Source organism: Acromyrmex echinatior, chromosome 3 (assembly GCF_024713525.1).
Source record: "Acromyrmex echinatior isolate Ae372 chromosome 3, ASM2471352v2, whole genome shotgun sequence".
NCBI lineage: Eukaryota > Metazoa > Arthropoda > Insecta > Hymenoptera > Formicidae > Acromyrmex > Acromyrmex echinatior.
Genome location: NC_141854.1, coordinates 21843088 through 21863883, shown reverse-complemented (window position 1 = coordinate 21863883; position 20796 = coordinate 21843088). Strand labels below are relative to the sequence as shown.

At 36.5% G+C, this 20796-nt stretch overlaps 1 protein-coding gene across 12 annotated transcripts in view; it reads left to right on the top strand.

The window, feature by feature from the left end:
* LOC105143272 (rap guanine nucleotide exchange factor 2) overlaps positions 1-19014 on the top strand; it is a 136519-nt gene extending 117505 nt beyond the window's left edge. For 11 of the 12 annotated variants that reach the window (XM_011051482.2, XM_087404825.1, XM_011051470.2 and 8 more), the window contains one exon: positions 208-19014. In XM_011051482.2, coding sequence (XP_011049784.1) covers positions 208-239 — 32 coding nt within the window. In that variant the 3' untranslated portion in view covers positions 240-19014. The remainder of the gene's footprint in view (positions 1-207) is intronic. The other variant, XR_015544646.1, reaches the window with a different exon arrangement.
* Positions 19015-20796: the final 1782 nt, after the last annotated feature.

The window sequence follows — 20796 nt, the reverse complement described above, 5'->3', positions numbered from 1 at the left end:
AATCTTGGCATTGTGAATCACTGTAACATTGCATTGAAATATTTTTATGATATATTTTATTCCGATATTATTAAATGAAGCAGCATTACACGCGTTAAATTTTATTGATACAAATTAGAGTCTCTCTCTCTCGTACTTTCATCATATTTTTTTTTTTCATTACTTTAATGAATGTCATTTACTGAAACACATTTTGAAATGTTGCAGATGACGAGGACGCTCAAGTGTCGGCGGTTTAAATGATCCACGAGTTTCGCCGAGTCTCAATTATCGTTTAGTTAATTTTGTCATACTGTTTTTTTTTGCACGGCCAAAAGAGAAATCGTTGCCGGATGATGCCATGCGCGAACTGTTAAGCGAAAAGAGAATGCAAGAAAGATCGATAACGCTTACGAACTTTCTTCTTATAACGGCGAATGTCGTTTTGCATTTGTAGCATCCTAATTCGATGGCTTTTGGTCTTTAACATGTCATGACATTCTCTTGAGGCGTGGGCCAATTTTTCATGTTGATGGAACCTTAGACTTTACTATGAGAAAAGGCGTTTATTCTTATTTAAACAGAACGCTTGTCTTCCAAGGGTCACCGCGACGAACCTGAAGGAATCACCGAGAATCTCAAGCGTTAAAATATTTATACAACGTATCGTGGAAAGCGACAAATAACTGGCAAATGTCGGTAAGCAAGAGAAAAGACGGTAGGAGAAGAATACTTTTCTTTTATTAGACTGAAGAAACGTTTCTCAAATAAGCGCTCGTGGGCTTTCACGAGGTAGCGAGAAGCGAATTAGATGAGAGAAGGAGAGAAAATTATCGTAATATTCTATATAAATGTGTAATAAAACCAAGTCCAAAGATGTTATATATATATATTGCGTGTCGCCAGAGAAAGTATGACGGCGTGTTCTGTAATATATACTTAGTAGGCTAATCTTTAGTGTCCCATAATAGCATAAGTTGGTGTAAATAGCGTAGTGTTATAGTAATTAGGGAAGAGAAGTAAAGAAATTACGAGAAATGAGACAAAGATTCATTATTTAGAATAGTGCGATTAGCTTTTGTGTTAAACACAAAAAACAATAGTTTCATCAAACACACTTTATATATTTAATAATTAAAAAGATTCGTCTTTTTAACAGTAAAAAAAAATGGAAATGTCTCATAATCGTTTTAGATTTCGTTTACGTTAGTCGAAACGGTTTATTCCATTTTAAGCGCCTTCCTTTTTAAAAAATTTCTATTGCCAATCTGACTCTGGTACAGACAATTTAAATTTTATAAGGAAAGTTGATGTACTTTTACGCTTTCGCGAATTTTAATAACGACGTAATCAAGTACAAAAGAAAAAGAGTTTCTCGAAGTCTACGATCGAGGTAATTATTTTTCAGAATCGCGTAATCTTTTTAAGCGTATTCGTTTACACGTCACGAAATTATATACTTTGCTCCATTTATTTTTATAGAATGCATAACTAATTTTAACTTGTAAATAAATTATTATTTTTCTAACCTTTTTTTATTTTTCAACCTTTAATTCGATACTAATTTACATCGATTATCATCGGGTTTATATTCTTTATTTTATAAATAATTGGGATTATTTGTTTCAAGTGTAATCTGCAACATACGAAAGAAATTTGTTCAAATTGTATCTCGTAGAATTCGAGGATAAAGACAAAAATAAGAAATAACATTTTTTCGTTACTTTACATGTCGATACGAGAGAAGCGGTTGGCTTTATTACAGTAGATTTAGCCATGTATATTAAATATACACAGATACAAATGTGTGTACGTACACATGCATGCGCACGCACACAACACACACACACACACACACACACACACACACACACACACACACACACACACACACACGCTCTTGTCCTGCTTACATGAGACTTGAGTCTTTTTAAGTATTATAAAGAAATTGTAATGCGTGCACGATATGTATCGATGCGTTAACAAAGAGGGCCTAATTACCCAGGCACCGTTTTTACGATTGCCAAATATACGGAAATCGAAAAAACGCGCGAAAGAATGAATGTGTATGTGAAAAAGAAAGACAAAAAGAAAGAGTATTAAGAGTCAACACAGTTTTTTTTATCTCTACCATTAATTACATTCCAAACTTCGTTTTGCCTTCCTCTTAATTATCTCAAAAAAAAAAGAAAGAAAAAAACACAAAATCCTCGTTTAATGAATCGCTATTAAATTTTATCATTATTTATTAATGTAAGTTTATTTTATCTTTTAATTCTGTTTTCTGTCTTTTATTAAACGATCAATTTCGAAAACAAAGACTGTGTTACTCTTCGATGTAGTTGATCCTGAAGGATCGAGATGGAATATATGGTTCAGCTCGGTCTTTTGGGACAGGAATTCAATATAATTACATACACACACAAACACACGCACACTCACACACACACAACACACACACTTCATATTCATATATTATATCTCTTTGTACATATCCTAACGACTTTTAAATATTAATATCCAACGTTCTCGAAAAAAAATTTTAAGCGTATTTACTGATAATTAAGGTTCTTCGTCATGCAGCGTCAAAAACTAAATCATTTTCTTCAAGTCTGATGCGACAAATATTTATCTATTTTTATCTTTGTTCTTTCTTTAATTATCTTTTGCATTTTAGGCGTACCAGGTTCTGTCATTCCACGTGCATTTATAACTTTCGAGAAAAATTAATGAATTTTTATTTGGGAATTCTGGATATCGAAAATACTATTTTGCTTATATATTATAAATGAGATACATATTTCTAACAATTTTGTTTTTAATGCAAGAAATGTTTGTAAAGAACAGGAATTTTGATATAAGAGCACATAAAATGTAAATATGCTATTTACGATATCAGTTGGAACGCAGAATTCTCAGTGGAAATTTCACTTTCATGTTTCAGTAAAATCATGTATACCTTGTGATAGCATTATAAATTTAGTCTCGGATATATTAAAAAAGCCTGGACGCTTTATAGTTAATTCTTGCTCTTTTTCTTTTAGTGATTTTTGATAAGAAACAATATAATGCGAACACGCGAGAATGTTTACTGTTCGGGAAATGGAAGTTAAGACGGGCCGCATTTTCTTCCGCTCACACCGTTTCTTTCTTTATTTTATTTATATACCATGCCTCGTTCTGTTGTTTTAATTAATTATTTATAACCCCGAGATATATTCGTCTGTATAACGCGGACAGCAAGCAACAGAAAATCTTTTGTATTTAATTTGTTTAATAAAACTTGAATCATAGTACAATGTTTCCCGTCTTTTCAGTTTCGTTCGTTCATTGTGTGATCCTATCCTGCACAAGATCCATTTCTCACGCTTATTTATTATAACAATTTACAATAGTACAAAGATTAACACTGGCAAAATTCTTCAAGGTATACACGTATACACATTTCTATTTCGTGAAATATAACAAAGAAGAAGTACAGAGAAGAGAGAATTTATATTTTAAATATAAGTTATTCCATGTCGATATATGTAAAGTGATAAAATAATACGTCTAAAAAAGGTGCTATATAAAGAAGATTATTGTGTCTCTAACAAGCGCACTAATCTACCTTCTTAAAGTCATTCTTAAAGTCATTCTTTTAAATATATCTTATGTTTTACTGGAATATTTGAATATTAGAAAGGCGAAGGACCGCCGCAAGCGCTTTTCGAAATACAAAGGACCACAAATCGTTAATTTCTCTCTCTAGTCGTGGGAATATGTTTCTTACAATTAGAATTCTCGCGGGTTCGAAGAGTAGAGTGCAAGTATTTCGCGACGAACATTGATTGCAATCGATACTGTGTATAGGGTCATCCGTTGGAACGAAATTGATAGGTGATACTACTACTATTTTGTACGACGATATTTTATATAATCTATCTACCGTACGTGTAGAAAGGTGGAGAGAAAAGTCTACCGATCACTATATAAGTGGCAAAAAATATTATATATCGAATGCATATTTAAGATTACCATTTGTAGATTTACGCGCATAGGTGTTATAATCCCATTAATGTAAATCCCTTTCAGCAGAACAATATATGGATAATTAAAGGATTGGTAAGGAATTGGCGGGGAATTTATTTACCATCTCTTTACGTTAAGGCGCATGTGAGAATATTTCTCATTAGGGACGAAAAATTTAAAATGTAAATTATAATGGTATTTTGCGATCCCGAAAATATCGTGACTTAAAATGTAAAAGATGCATGCCGCCTTACGTTCGTGCGGCTACCACATGCCAGCGGTTGACGAGCACCTGTTGCTTTAGACAGGAACCAACTGACAGTTAGTTGTCGGGGGTTAGTTGACTCACTACCCGTAAAATTGCGACTTGAGTGAGCAGCGACATTGTCTGTGGAACGTACCTTTTTTTCCAAAATGTATTTGTATTTTACATAATTAATAGACATCTTTCCGATATCTTTTATTTAAAATTAAATTTTTGGATCGAATAGTTTAACGTTTCGTTTAGTTTATGACAGCTTTAATTAAAAGAACTCAACGCATACGTTATATGATAACATAATTTATAAAAATAAAAAAAAATCTTCTGTGAAATATATAAGTTTAAAAAATTATATTATATTTATATTTATATTACATTATCATTTATATATCGTATAATGGGACAATTTTTTTCAACTATGCTTGCATTTTAACAAACAAATGATTTTGTTGATCCGTAACTTATTTTGTGCTCAATGAAACAAAGTTAATTATTGAAAATATGAAAAGATAAAAATAAGCACGCTTTATCCGAAGGACGTTTAGGAATGTCCTTATGACATGGACGTTCCTTACTCCCTTGGAAATCTGTATACGCGAGGTGACCGAGTTTTATGGAAATAGAGATTTCCATAAAAGTGAGATGGGCAGAATTCCACGTGCTCCACGTGTAAGAAGCTGATGGGAACGTTGATGGAAAACCGATAAAAACATGAGAGGGTGCTTTCGTCGAGCGAAGCCTTTCTCGTGATATAGCCACCAGTCACCACCGAGGCACCGATCTCGATCGGCGATATCGGGAATATCATAGATCCTTTCATCCCTTCCCCCGCGTATTTCGCAGCAGCACCTCCACCTCCACCTCCACCTCCATGGTTTCGCCATTTTCCCTCTCTCTGCGGCGAGCCGATGCAGGGGAGAAAGAAACGCCGCCTTCCGACCGGCACGTAGTTGTTCGAAAACCGCTCTTACCTGCGCTCCAGTGCGCTCGGTTTATCGTATTCCATGCGCGCCCGTGACTGTCCGTGACTGTCCGTGACTGTCCGTGGCTCCAAGTTGCTCCAAGTCATCCGGGATTCAACGGCGCGGCGGCCGCGCCGTCCGGTTCGGTTCGGTTCGGTTCGAAACGAGCATTCGTTTTCACGATTTTCGCAGACATGCGCGCAGCCGCATCGTTGCGCGCGAAAGATCGGTGATCGATCGATCGGATAGATCGTTCAATGCTATCGTGAGTGGTTATCGAGCGCGATCGAAATCTGTGAGATAAAATGTGTGAATGTGCCACTAGTCCGAATGATGTAGATGGTTTGGATACACCGTAAATAGTAGTGTGTACCAAAGAAAATTGCGCAAAAGTTTGACTGTCAATTTAAAATGTCTACACTGGACGCACAGTTTAGTTTTGCGCAGTTCGACCATTCGAAATTGGCACGCAAGTGCTAACAAACGTTCAGCTGATGTCTTGAACGTGCACGCGATACCGTTGCAGATTAGCGAGATACTCGTATATCACGAAAGGCGCGCATGCACGTTCATTACGTTGCATCGCACTTATTCTTCTTCACGTAGACGCACGTTTTATACCGGGAATTATTGAATGTTGCCGAGTGACGCGAGTGTGCCATAATCGAATCTCCTCTCAGCGGTACCTTCGGTAGAATGTAATCTCGACTTAATCTCCTTGAATGATTCGACAGGACGAAGTAGCTCTTATCCGACCAGTCCGGTATCTGGTTGGCCATTGCAACGTAATCTTCCGTCATTGAGACTCTTCGTCTTCATCCAGGGATCATTTTCCTCGTTATTGAAGACGATCTTCTGTTATTGAAGAGGCTCCGGAGCGAATCACTTGAAAAAGAGAATAAACCTCGCAAATGTACGATACGGAAGGTCGCAGGATAATACCTCGTCTTGATCTCCACGTATGATCTGGCAAGAAGAAGTCTCTTGTTATCGAATGAATGTACTTTTCATCTTTTGCTAGAAAGAGAGAGAAAGAGAGAGAAGAGAAACATCTCCAAATCTGCCGTGATTATTGCCTTCTATATTCAATCGTTTCAAACGAAAACCTCTTCTTCACGTTTCTCAAAGGTCGTCGAAACGACGAGGCGGAAGAGATCGTTTCCAACTTCCTTCGTTTGTATGTTGTGTACCGATCAAAACTTTGATTAAACGTGCTTATGCTTCATGTAGTAGACACGTTTCACGAAGAATTATTGCAAGTTTTCACAAGTTAGACAAGCGCGTCGCGATTGCATCTCGTTTGAAAAGTTTTCCGAAGTATCTTGTCGCACATAAAGAATCGTCTAGACTATCCTCTCGTCTCAATTTTCACGAACAAATCGACAGAGCAAAGTGGTTTGGTGTCCTGTTCAACGCGATCAGACGTGATACAAAATAAATCGAACACGATCATTTCGATGTTTTCAAAACTGTCGTTAAAAATCTTCCAAGTTTTCGAAGAATTTATGAGACATAAATTTTTGGATTTCATGTTAGAATTCTAAACATTGTGCATTATCGTACATTGACGTTGTATCTTAGTAATCGTTTCATCGAAGCGGGAATCTCATCGAAGGTCATCGTAAAGTGAAGCGGCAAGAAAAAAGAGAGAGAGAGAGAGAGAGAGAGAAAGATTGAAAGAGACTGAAGCTCTCGCTCCCTCGCGTGTGAACTTTCGTCGATTGTCGACCAGACCAGCTTCCGAGGTGATTCATCGAGGTCGTCGGTTGAGCAGGTCAGGGACGAGGAAGGTGGATCGGCTTGTACTTACTCATACTTACTCGTCCGGCTTCAGATCGACGCACGTCGATGCTCGGCAACCTGGATTTCCGCACCATTTACCACGGCATGAAGGCTTCGGGCACGCTCGGATACGCCGTGCTATCTTCGTCGTCGTCGTCGTCGTCGTTGTCGTCGTGATGATAACGTTTCGTATCGAGTGCGATAACGAGATCGTCATCGTTGTTGCGCTGTTGTCGCCTGCCGAGAATTCATCGTATTTACGAATTTGCTGCGAGTGCGTCGCCTATTAATCTTGATATCGCGATATTCTTCGCAAGGTGTAGGGACAGAATCGAGAATCGACCAGACCGATTTCTTGATGAGAAAAGAGCCAAATGCAGAGCGGAGATCCACGTGAATAGTATCTACATTTTCGTCGAGTGGACATAAGATGTGGAAATGATCACGCAATAACCGATTGCGTGATTGTGCGTCAGTAATAAAATTTGCAAATTGTCCATGCAAAAGAGGAGATAAATGAATTGTCACAATAGGAGTCACGTACAATATTTCGCTGACTTGAGACTCATATTCTAGCAGTTACGTAAGGAACAAAGGATTATTTGTGATTCCTTTCTATCTGGAGGAAATGTATTTATGCGAGAAGTAATTATAATTAAAAGATCATTAAGATAATATATCGATGCGTAATGCAATAATAAGGCGCCGATTGTAAACGAAGCAGTGGCTTCCGAAGACATTTTTATTATCTATCGAACTGCTCGAACCGCGATAACGTCGCGCACGCCGCCGACTGACAGGTCATTGTCAATTACCTGCACGAGCACTTATTAAGGCACTCGGAGGTTCGTTAAAACGGTATCCTGCCGATTAGACTTCATTCCACTCGGCGTGGAACAACGTCTGAACACACCTACCTCCGTTCAGCGTCGTCTCCGCTTCTATACTTACTACCTACCTACCTACCTACCTCTCTTTGTGGTGTGTCTCGAGATACTCTTTCCGTCACGCTCGTCGCCGAGTCAAAAGGACGACGGTATAAAAGAACGGATGAAATATCGAGCTAAGGAAATACCGAGGCGACACGCAAGACCGATGCGATACGCGTCCGTTGCCGTTCGTTCTTTCAGCGTTCTTTCGGTGAATGGTGATCGCGCGCGTCTCCGAAGAGAGATCTCTTCCTTGAGAGAAGAAAACAAAACAGAGATACGTCGCCGCTGAACGCGAGCGAAAGGAGACTCACTCGTCGAGGAAGATTTATCGTCTCCGCGATTCGACGTCTCCGCTGAGAAGTCCGTCGCATAGCCAGGTTAGTATATGAATTTCATATGCTCGTGAATCCAACATACTATAGGTATATTCGCAGATTTTGAGACTCAACTATTTTTTCTTTATTATTTTATCTTAAAGTCAAGCAATCGTATTATTTATTTGCGATTTATTAAGGCTATCGATGTATTTAATTGTTAAAAACGTCTCTTTCACGTAATGTATTTTCTCTCTTATTCGTGCCTGGAGTTTTCTTCGTTTCTTACAGTTTATTAGATTGCGTATATTATTACGCGAAATAGTGCGTTGTCGCACAAACTCGTCGCATCGAGCACAGTCGAGTAGGGGAGACCGGGGCTAATAGACTCATTTTTCAGTTTCGAATTTTTACAGACGAAATTAAGAGACTTATCGAAAAAATTAATTCTACACCAGTTACTACATACATTTGACTACCTAATAATATTTTAATAAGGGGAAACTGATAACTAACATGAAAAAAATGCATTTTTCTAATGCATTCCATCTGATTCAACTAGCCCCGCGATCGGGATAATTCGATTAAGATTATTAAATTAAAGATTAATGTATTTTAAGCTACATCTTTGGCTACATATTAATAAAACTTTTATAAAAATATATTTTAAACACAAACATTCTCTTCGGAGGGCAAAACAATGCTTCTTTTTGCAAAATTTGTTCATTTCGTGCAAAAACACGTTGGATGAGCCTAGTTTTCGAGAAAGATTGGACAGGAGGGAACTAAACTTATAACATTTACTGCCAAGAAAAATCTTTTCAAAGGAATAAAATTTTGAGTAAGTACTATAAGAGTCGTCACTAAATGAGTCATACAGTTCTATGCTTAGTCTACTACTCCATCCATTTATTTTTCAAAACACTGACAATATACAGTAATAAAGACACATAAAAAAAAAAATCTGTTGGATTTTAAGTAAGAACTACACTTACTAAGTAGAAAATATCTCAGATAATCATATACGATTGTAAAACAAATACTTCGAGAATAAAAATATTTACTTAGGTGTACGATTTTTTAAAATTGTGACATAACTTCTATCATAAATCGCAAGATGTTACAGCAAACTTAGCGGCAGTCGCTTACGCGTGTCTCGTGTGTTTTGTTTTTAATGTAGCCTCAATTATTCTACTTACCCCTATAGTCAACTAACTCCGGTCTCCCCTACTTGTTGAAAATGCGAGACTATCATGGATTAAACGTGCCTCATTTAATCGCGCGTAATACGTAGTAATACGTAGTAATATGTTCGCGCGGTGAAAAGGAGCGGCGTATTGTATGCCATTTGCAGTTGCAAGGTCTAGCTTGCGGAATCGCTGTCCGTGCAGTCGGTGCAGCCAGTGCAGTCGGTGCAGTCGGTGCAGTCAGGCGGGAAACGCACTCTGCACTCTGCACTCTGCATTCGGCACTCGCTGGCACTCGCTGGCACTCGGTCGTTACAGGCGTTACGACCGGTACGGGTCGAGGCGAGTACCACGAGTACGACGATCGAGCTGCAGACGTAATGGCCCGTTCGTAAAACACCAACTTTCGTATTTGGTCGTTATTTCCGCATCAGTCGACCGGATAATCTCTGGACGGATGGCGGCCACCATAAATATCCTACCACGCTCGTAGGCTACGTAAATCATCAGACGCGCTATTTTCGCGCGACGAAAATCATGTCCGTCATGTCGCGGCCACTTTCTCTCCGGTGACCAACCGAGCGAATATCAATCGAGTTCGATGCACATATACTTTAAAGCTTTATTCATCTTACTACTACTCCCTCATTGGTTTCACTTTTCTTCGGATTCGCCGTGCGGATTCCCATGTAAAACGCTCATGCCTATTTCATTCTGATTTGCAAGGAAAGATTGCGTAAATCGTGGACTATTAGCGTGGGCGAAATGTATTCCCGGTACATTGGAAAGCATAGAAAGTGCGATATTATCGGATCTGTCGGGCTGAATGTTCTCTCGACCTAAACGCGCCATGTAACAAGTATAACAAGTACAACGCGACGCATTGCGACGTGATATCTTTGCGAAAAAGATTTTGACGACTTTGACATCGCGAATACGACTGCTAATCACAGTATGATTATGCTTTCGATAATCATATTGGAGAAAGTACCGTGAACGAGTACAATAAACGGGACGACAATTATAATGAAGTATGAATTACTCACCGCTGAATCGTTTATAGCTGTAACAGCAATAGTGCGGCACTAATATCATGAGTGTGATTACATAAAAAGTAATTAACATCCGTTACGCGGATATCTGACTCGGCTCAATCAGTTATCAACATCGGCTGATCTTGTTTATAATTGTTATATTAATCATTAATACCGTATGTGTTTATAATACTATTTTGAATTGGATTGATATTCGCGTTATACCTGAAACAGTGATGATCTCATCATTAACAGCACTTTTTGTCTCGTTTACCGAAACGTTACTTTTCGTGCGCAGTTATTGCATAACATTAACACATCGCGAGAAACGCGATGCTTAGAGCACGATATGTGAATTAATTATTACGTTCAAGCTTCATTATCATCGTGTACGTGCCAAGTTCGTTATACTGGTGAAGATTCAGAACAGCGATTGAATCTGAAATTAAAATGACTTTGATGTTATGTACGAGTTTGAGTAATAAATTATAAATCCATGAATAGTACACTTGAAATTCCGCGAACACCCGGTACATAAATAGACGTACTGAAGGAGTTTTTATGGTAAGATTGCGTTCGCGGCTCTTGAACTTGTTTGCATGCTGCGATTGAATCTTTACATCGAATCAGGAAATTGCGATATCAATACTGAAATAGAAATCTTGAGAGATTAATAAAGTTTTTTTCTTTGTTTTTTATTTATAATTGTAGCTAATTTAAAGTATTTTTTAAATATTTTTTTGAATTTATGAAATCAATTTTAGTTTCTATAATTCACTTTAATAATTATCTTTATTAATTCTCTCAGATTGGTTTATGGTTCATATACACTTTATGTTTCCTAATCGTATCTAATTTTTATATTATTTTATAATCGTTTAGAAAACGTATTTAAAATCAACATATATATATATATAAAACTTGGACTATCATGATTATAATGCAATTATGATGATATATATATATAAGATACAAAGCTTTTTTTCATATATCTGATATCTGATTATATTTAAACAAAATATCAAAATACTTTTAAAATGCTATTTCTTTTACCTTTCTTTTTACAGTCACATTTATCACCTGATTATCTTCAATACGTACAAAGTTAATTTTAATGAATAAAAGCACATTGGAACATTCTTATTTGGACATTAAATGTTTCTTTCTTGTTAAAAAGCAACACTTTAGTATATCATTTTAATATATGAGTATTATTTATTGGATTATTTATCTGCAGAATAAGATCGAGTTTCTCTCGTGTCTGGTCGTATCAGTGACGGGACACAATCACATGCGTGAGACAAGCAATGACGGCGATGGCGACAGTATTAATTCGCACCACGAGTTACTTTATTTTACCACACTTTTATAAGCTGAATGATCCATTTCTATTTTGATATTCTCTTTGAATTGTCGTGTTGAGAAATTAATGCGCAGCGCATTAAACGCGACCACCCGTTAGACGAACGGGACGATCCGGACGACTGCACTATAAACAGTATAAACTATAAAGTAATGCTGCAGAAATTCTTCGCAGCACCTGTCGATCGTCCGCTCGTTTTCCCTTCGAGCGCACTTCTCTCTCGCTTAATAGTTTACTCTTCCTCTCGTCTTTGCTCCTTGTTCCTCATATCGTATTCGCTTTTATCCTCCCGTATGTTGTCTGTTACCTTAACGGTGCGCTTTTGTCAGCTCCGTTCTTTACCTTCTCTTCTTCCTGCCTTCTTGTTCTTCTTTTTATTCATCCTCTTCTTTACACCTCATGACACACACTTTTTGTTTCTCATTCTTTTCTTTCGTCAATTCAGTGCGACTCTTATCTTCATGATTTCATACATTTATTTTTCTGACACGTACGTTTATACTGCTGAAATTTTTTCAGTCCTTATTTACTGGTTTATACGGTGCTCTTTCTGCTCGTGTCCTTTGCTCGTTACGTTTATTTTTCTTCTTTTCATTACTTCATTATAACGTTCCTTACTTTAACATGATTTAATTTCTTTCATATTTTTTTTCTCTCTTACGTGCACTTTCTAATCTTTTTCTGTCTGCAATATGCTGTCATCACTGTGATTTCTGCAATTATGTGTTAACGTTTCAAAATATCGCTATCTTTACGTCTATTCTAATGTGAGTTACAGTTGATCATTATTGAACGATAACGAAGCATTGGGTGATTACAACCAATCCTATTTTTTATCATTAATTTTATTATTTCCATATAATTGTAAACATCATTTTTGTAACTCATTCTCGCAAATCGCTCATGTATCTATTTGGTGATATACTCGTCTCTAATAACAGAATTATTATTTTCATTGATGTAATTATAAACTTGCAATAGATCTCACGTATATAATACCTCGTTAAACTTTAAAGCTTTGTTATTCGACGATATTCGCCGATGTTAGTCGGCGATTGTATTGAATGAAAAAGATACCAAGGACCATGCTTTTCTAATTCAATAAGTTCAAAGTCAACGAAAACAAAAGCGTCGGCGAAGCAGAATACAAATGACGCTGCAAAGATAAATAACAAATGAGAAATGATCTTGTGAACAGAATTTCACAATTTGTTTCGATCGAATATTGCTCGGATGTTTGATTATTTGGATAGCGAATAAATTGTATGCTCCAATTTTCGATAAATTTTTTTAATTATTCGGATAGGATAAAACAAGAATGAAAGAGAAATCGTTAAAAATTCGTAATTTTATGTTCAAAAGTACTGTTTCAGCATAAAATTGTTTTTTTGCTTGTTTTGTTATTTTAAATCAGAGTCATTTGACTGATTTTTTACTAATGTATATGTATAGAGTCTTTAACATTGAAATGCTGAACACGCCACCTTCTCAGTTCGCTATAAATCGTAAGAATATTTCTGGAGGAACGATCCTGTTAGTTTTCACCAAAATGGCAAGTCTAATCGAATTCGAATTATATCGTTAGGATTTTAACAGAAAGAAGTCTTTTGACTTAAGTCTTATGTCTTTAGTAATGCACAAGAATTATCTTATGACTTATGTCTTAAAGGTGTATAAATACCAAGTGCTTTCAAAATATAAGTGATAAGACAGTTCTTGTGCGTTACTAAAGATATAATATTTAAGTCGTAAGACATTGTCGTAAGACAAGATTATAAGTCAGCCTTTCTGCTACGGTCCTTAGAATCGCCTTGCGCTATTCTCAATAGGAAAAGGAATGGAGGGAGAGATGATTCCCTTATACTTATTCGTGGACCAGCAAGCCTTTTTATTTTCAGTCGATGGATTGCGCACGAGACGATTACGCAACAGGTGTTGGAAATTGTATTGCGCGTTGTTGTCGATCACGTAGTGCGTGGGTTTGTTGGTAATGATGGTAATATTACGGGGATTAATAGCGAACATATACGTATATTGGAAGCTAATACGTGCATCTATCATAGGGAGTTGTGACGTCAGAAGTGGTGAAATCACGCAAAAATCATTCTTGTACACCTTACATCTACATATAAATAATATTTTGTCCCTGAAACCGGTTTATTCCTATAAAATAAGTGTAACATTAGATATTTTGTTAATTTGATATACTTATTATTACGTGCATTATCGATTATATCTTTTAAAAATTTGCCAAGCAATTCTTCTAGCAACTGCAATTATTTTCGATTTTACAATTTTACACTTTTCTCATATCACTCATATACTTATAACTTATTGGAGCAAGTAAAATTTATTTCTTCGTGTCAAAATTTCTATTACAGTTATTATTTTACATCTTTTCTATTTATTACCAGGTGGTAGAATAATGAAATTGAATGGAAATTCAATAAAAATAACATGTAATATTTATGATATTTTTCTAAAGAAAAAAGAAGTAGAATAATTTCATGATTATAGCTTTTAGCGCAACTACATAAAGTATGTAAAGAGAAAACTTTTTAAAAAATAACACTATGAAAAAAAGTATATTATATGTATTTGATCACTTCACATCTTGTTTCAAGTCTATCCATTGTCGGTAATATTGTGCTATCGTTGACGGCCGATGGCAACAAAATTCCTTGTCCTTTTAAAAATAACTAATTTAACTTTTTTATATTCTAGACAAATAATCATTGTTTATAATATTATATTACATTGTGATGATCCAAACATATTCTAAAAAAGATACGCTCAATAAAAACTGTTCCATATGTAGCTAGATATTACTTTTTTTCAATAGGACTTCAGATCGAAACTAAGCCCTACTCAGTCGATAATTGTTACAATAATATTAGAAATTATTTTCATTATTTAAATTTCCATTATTCTACCACTTGATATAATAAATAGATATGTAAATAGGTATATTGATATTGAAAATAAGACGAATTTTAATTGATATTTCTTTAAGAAACTACGTATTTATTACATAGGTAGTTTAAGAGTAATTAATAACATCTTAAAATTTAATTAAAAGAAAAGTGCTCTCATTTTTCAGAGCGCAATTAAATAATAAAAATATATTATACGTTATAGTTATATATGTAATCTTTCATAAATGTTATCTTTGAAAATATAAATTCGAGATATGAAGATATTTAGCACCATAATACAATATAATGTAGAAACGTAATAAATAATAGCTTTTTTAATATCTTTTCTTACAATTGGAGGAAACGATTTTAAATTTGTCGAAAAATTTGTTCGTAAAATCAGCTTAGATAATTCTCTAATTTTTCTTGAATCATAGTTCTGTTTACATAGCGATTTGTCTTACAATTCGTAACCGCGTTGCTTTACACAGTCATACGAAGCGCGTGATTCTTTCGCGGATGACAGTCATCTCTCGGAGGAAACTGCCGTTTTATGACAGTCATTCGAGCTTGTATTCTACTGTCCGCCGATGACAATTTATCGTCAATGTTCGTCCCCGCTTTTATGACTTCTCCGTTTCCCATGAGCGTTCTTTCACTCTCATTCCAGATATATCATCCTGTATTGATTATACCAGTAGTAGTCTAAGCAACGTGTTGGTATCGATCGGCGATATAGGTGTGGGCGGAACGCGCACGTTCCAGTTTTCTCGACCCGAATTGCTTGTTTTTTTTATGTCTGTTTAAATTTCACAATGAATTTTGCGATCTTACACTTTTCCGCGACTGCAATCGATAGTCCAAAAAAAGTCATATTTCCCCATCATTATAATGAGAAATTTAAAAGGATCATAAGGTTGTCACGCTAGACATCTAATTTTCTGGTCGACATTATAACATAGTTATACGTTTTACTAGTATCTTGATTCTTCTCAATAATTATAATTTGAGTATGCTATATGTTTATATTAAATCAGCATAAAAAATAGCTCAAAATGTTAAAATTTGATAATAAATTTAAAATTATTTATTTAAAACCATTAAATAAATATTTACATTATAAACGTCTTCTCTTTATATTATTTTATTACAAAATTATACATTATAAAAAAAATATTGCGATTCTTGAAATTATATTTTTATGTGAGCTTAATTTATAAGATATATATATATAGATATGTAACAGTTTTAAAATTGTATAATACACTGTACGATATTAGATTACATAGTTCTTACTCGTTACACAATTTTTTTTTGTAAATCCGAATCTTCCCATGATAAGATTTTTTTTCGAAAGTATGCGTCTAATTAACTTCCCGCAAGAATCACGAAACACTGGCAGGCAAGAGTGGTTCTTCCGAAATCAACTCATACGCCAGCGCGCCGCGCCGATAGAGGGGTGGTATCGGTCGGAGTCTAATGACGACGGCGACGGCGACGGCGACGGCGACGGCGACGGGCGCAACCCTTCCTAGCGTTCGCGCCTGTTCGCACTGTAAGCCGTAAGGCCGTAAGGCCTAAGGGTGGGAGTTGAAGGGGAGACGCTCGAAAAGGGAGCGCAGTCGCGCGCGGCGAACGAGCACCCCCGTACACGGCGCGTTAGCCGCCCCGTTGTCAGTTTCGGCCGGTCGACGGCGGCCGAAAGTCGCGGTCACAGATGGGCAAGAGAGAGCACGAGGGAGCATCGGGATCTGGAAAGACGGACGAAGAGGAACGTGAACGTTCCCGGAGGACGGAATAATCGACGAGGAAGCGCAAGAAGGGAGAAGAGGAAGAGCGCGATCACAGAAAAAGGCTGTTTGTCAGTGTCGTACGTTGTACCGTCCGGAACCGAGAACGGAACTTACGGAACACCGTGAGATTGGTGTTCCTAGCGTCATCGGGCCGGGCAAGAGGCGGCGCGGTGCGACGCGGCGGGAGCGGCGGGAGGGCAAAAGCGAAACCAGACGCGCTTTTTCGTTCTTCACGTTCGTCGTTCTCACAATCAGTACGCGCGCCGCGCTCGATCCGTGCGTTGTTGTATCCGCGATTCTCGAGGTATAGGTGCGTTGCCAGTGCTCATCCCCGCGTAAGATGGATCAGTCGAGAGAAATTGACCGTTTAGTCTGTGAAATTAAATCTCTGACATGTTCTCTTGTGGAAAATTCTCGTACTTTAAATGATTTTACGCTTTTAGGTTGCGCATTACAGTGCGCGATTCGATATAATACAAATACTAATAGTAAAATAGTATTCTCATTACATTTGGACACTGTTTGCTAACTTATTGTTTGAATTTTGAAAATTCTTTTACTGTATTTACTATATTTATATGAATGGATTTTTATCAATTCCTTTCGGTTTATCTATCTTTTCGCAGGATTGAAACTCGACAATTGGCGATTGAGTCGGCATAAATTCTCATATTTTATCGGTAACAATTAATCCGTGTACTATTCATGTGTACCGCTTTTATCGTGTAAAGACAACGTCGATAAAGTTATATCGCATCGCGTTTACCTCGAAGAACAAAAGTTTCTTTCTATAAAGTTTGCGCTATCTAATACTGGCAGCGTTGACAAAGTTAATCTTTGCATTAAGAAATACATTACATAACAATATTTTATAAAACGTGAAATGACTTTTTGCGACACGTGTGGAAAATATACATCCTTTTTCTAGACTACATATATGAGAGAAAAAAAAATTTACGACGATAAGCGGATAACGCCTGGTATTTACTAAATACAGATATATTTTAAAAATACTTAGATATTATAGATATGTATTTTTTTAAATTTGAAAAATGATATGTTATCTGCTAATATTTCCAAAATAGTTTCCTTTACTAAGTGGAGATAAAATAAGTAGGTATAGCTCAACGGCGAAAGAATTAACGATACGTATAAAGATACGTGGTAAAACAAAGTTAATACGTATTACATGTCATAGAATAAATCGAACGTATTGTTCGCTGTCTAATGGATCTCGAGAAATTCTTTTGAAAAAGGATTCTTCCAGAGGTTTTCTGTCAGACGGCTGAGCAGTGCATCCGGTGAATTTGTCATATGAAACTTCAGCCGGCGAAACGGCACGAGCACGAAAGAGGGGTGGCTTAGACACGTGTGATACGTAGACACGTGGTGGACGGACGTTGAGAGTTGTAACGCCATTCGAAGTACGCGTCGCTTCGTGGACGTATCGTATTTTCTTATCTCTGACTCGGCTTTGTCGCAGAGGCTTAGCAAATCGCGTTCGATTGCTCGAGGCGGAAGGTCTTGCGCATGGAATTTAGATTCGACCGTTCCGATGTGATTATTATTCTCCTTTCCGTGAGTAGTTCCTGAATGTTATCTATCTAAAGATTGTGTCATTTTTGCTCGAAATCAATAGGTATTTATTTTTCGTCGTGTATTTTCATTCAGTTTCACCTTTGTTTTTTTTAATAATCAACTTTTTCATACGTCCTTATTTCTTCGAATCTAGTTAAAGATTAAAACTGATATATTATTAGTTTAAATTTTAAATCTATAAATATGCGAAACTTTTTATCTCAATTTTAATAATAGAAATGGGAAAGAGGGTAAGCTGTAATTTTTTTTCACATAGGTACGTATAACACGGAAATATAAATCTCGTCGAAATTATACCAGTTTCTCTGTTATCTCTGATTTCTGCTTTTAAGAAACAAGTTGACAACGTGCAAGATATGTAGCATACCACTGGAAACGAAATGGAAAGTTTCCTCTGCGGAAAACCAGTTTCTGCGGAATGAGTAATGGATAATAAGGTAATAAGGTCCCTCTTACACCACCAGGTGTTTTGGTTTGACGTCATAGTGTGAGAAAAAGAGTTTATCGATTCGATGGTAACAATTCGATTGATATAGTTGCGTTTTGGAATATCGCTCGCCTAGATGCTACGTGTATTCATTGTCTAGGAAAAGAACGGATATTCCGTGTAATTGTATATAGTATATATTAGCCACGGTTTGACAATGGCCTTGTTGACATTGTTGTAGTCCGTGCGATCGAATTGTATCAGTTTAATAGTTACGTAATCGGCTTTTACGTTGCGACCTCGCTAAATATACAAGTGCTGTTACGTTCACTTAATTTTGTTAGAATGACTTTGTCACCATCAATTCATTTCAGTAAATTTCAGGGATAATCTATTGCATGCTTCTCATATATTTATAAATGCAGTCATTGCATAATCCAAAAAAAAAGATAAATACTAAGCCTAAAATATTTTCTTTTAACTTGCGATAAATGAAGATTACAATGTTAAGACTTTACATGTAATACTTCAATTTTGGCTTAGCCAAAATTGTAGCAGTATTTCTTATATTCTAAATAAAAAGACTTGCTTATACAACGTCAAGGCTTTTCTTGCACGTTTCGCGAATTTATAACGTTACGTCGATCATGCTAAAAATCATCGCAAGACCTTGTCCGTTCTTTCTCCTCTTCTCTCGCTCTGTATTCGTTTCCTTCGTTTAGCACGTATTGCTTCATCGAAACGCTGTTGTATTAAAGTAGGCCGCTCTTCCCGCAATGATCGTGCCGTTTTTATAAATAATCAGTGACTTCTTAGTAATCTTAAAATGTGTCTCGTACGTATATAAAATAACGTTACTTTATAAGATTGTTGTAAGATTTTGAAATAATAACAATTGATTTGCGAGATGAATCAATATCACTACGAAGGTTCTGGCGGGTCTTGGCACTGGAAGAATTCACAGATGTGCAGTGTGTAATCGTGGATCATCCAATGCCATCACTTGCTGGATACCGGATCGTCGAAGGATCATCGCCCTTCAAGAGCGTGTCGGATTTCCAACTCTTGCCTCTTCTTCTAGGATTTAGCGAGATATCTATTGATTAATGATTGTTAGAGATTCCGTCTGGAAATCTACTGGAAATCTATGACGAAGGATGTAATTTGGTTTTCAAATGGATCATATGATTTGAGAACGGGTAACATTATGGAGATTGTTGTCGCAGCAAAGGCAACAATTGCCTTTTTCGATTTCGTGAATGGAATCATTCCTCAAGATTCGTGCCTCGATCATCGTGCAAGTCGTCCCGCGATAAGCGAAGCGAAGCGACGATCTATAATGGATATCACCATCAGATGCCATGGGTCATTAGTTAGAATCTCTCGAGCGTGTCCTACGCATGCTCAGTGAAAGTAGATGCACTCCGTTGGAGTCGTTGCTATTGCAGCTGCTTCCGTTGCCGTAGTTATTATTCCCGCTGCCGATGCGCCCGATTAAGAACGAATGATACTACGAACGCTAATTCCTTTCCTATGAGACAGTCGGTGGCGACCTGACGACCGATAAATTGCTCGAGGATGGCGAAGCACTTTCCCGAAGAAGTGGATTATTGACGATTCGTATTAAACCACTCCGGTGGTTCGACATTACTATGCCAATTATTATTGTTCCTATTCTCGAAACCTGAAATCGCTCGAATCAATTTCCTGAGTATGAAAATAATTCTAGTCCTCTATCTACCTGGACTCACCGATTTTCAAAGAACCGTAGCCAACTGCGTGGAATGTCAGGAATTAGTTTTGAGCCCAAGTTATCATGTTATGGCGAACTGTATTAAGATATTTTACGCGTGTGATTGTATCGATTATATATAGCGTTAAAATAGGACTTGTAGAATGATATAAAGCGATAATAACAAAATCTCGCCGTAAAAAATTATTGGTTTTTGCAACAAAAGCGTTTATATCTATAGATAAGATCGAACGATTGTATTATCCTCTCTGAATTGCAGAAATAAAGTAATAAAATAAAATGGTAAAATCTATTTTTATGTATACGCTATACCTTTGCGTGTTCTTGAATTTACTAATTATAAGGGACTTTTTATTTATCGAAAAGGCGGAATTTTTTATTTATATTTCATGCATTATCTACATATGATAAAAATATTTTGGCATGCATAATTAGCCAAATTTTTCACTTCAAAATATTTGATCATATAAAGTATATATTACA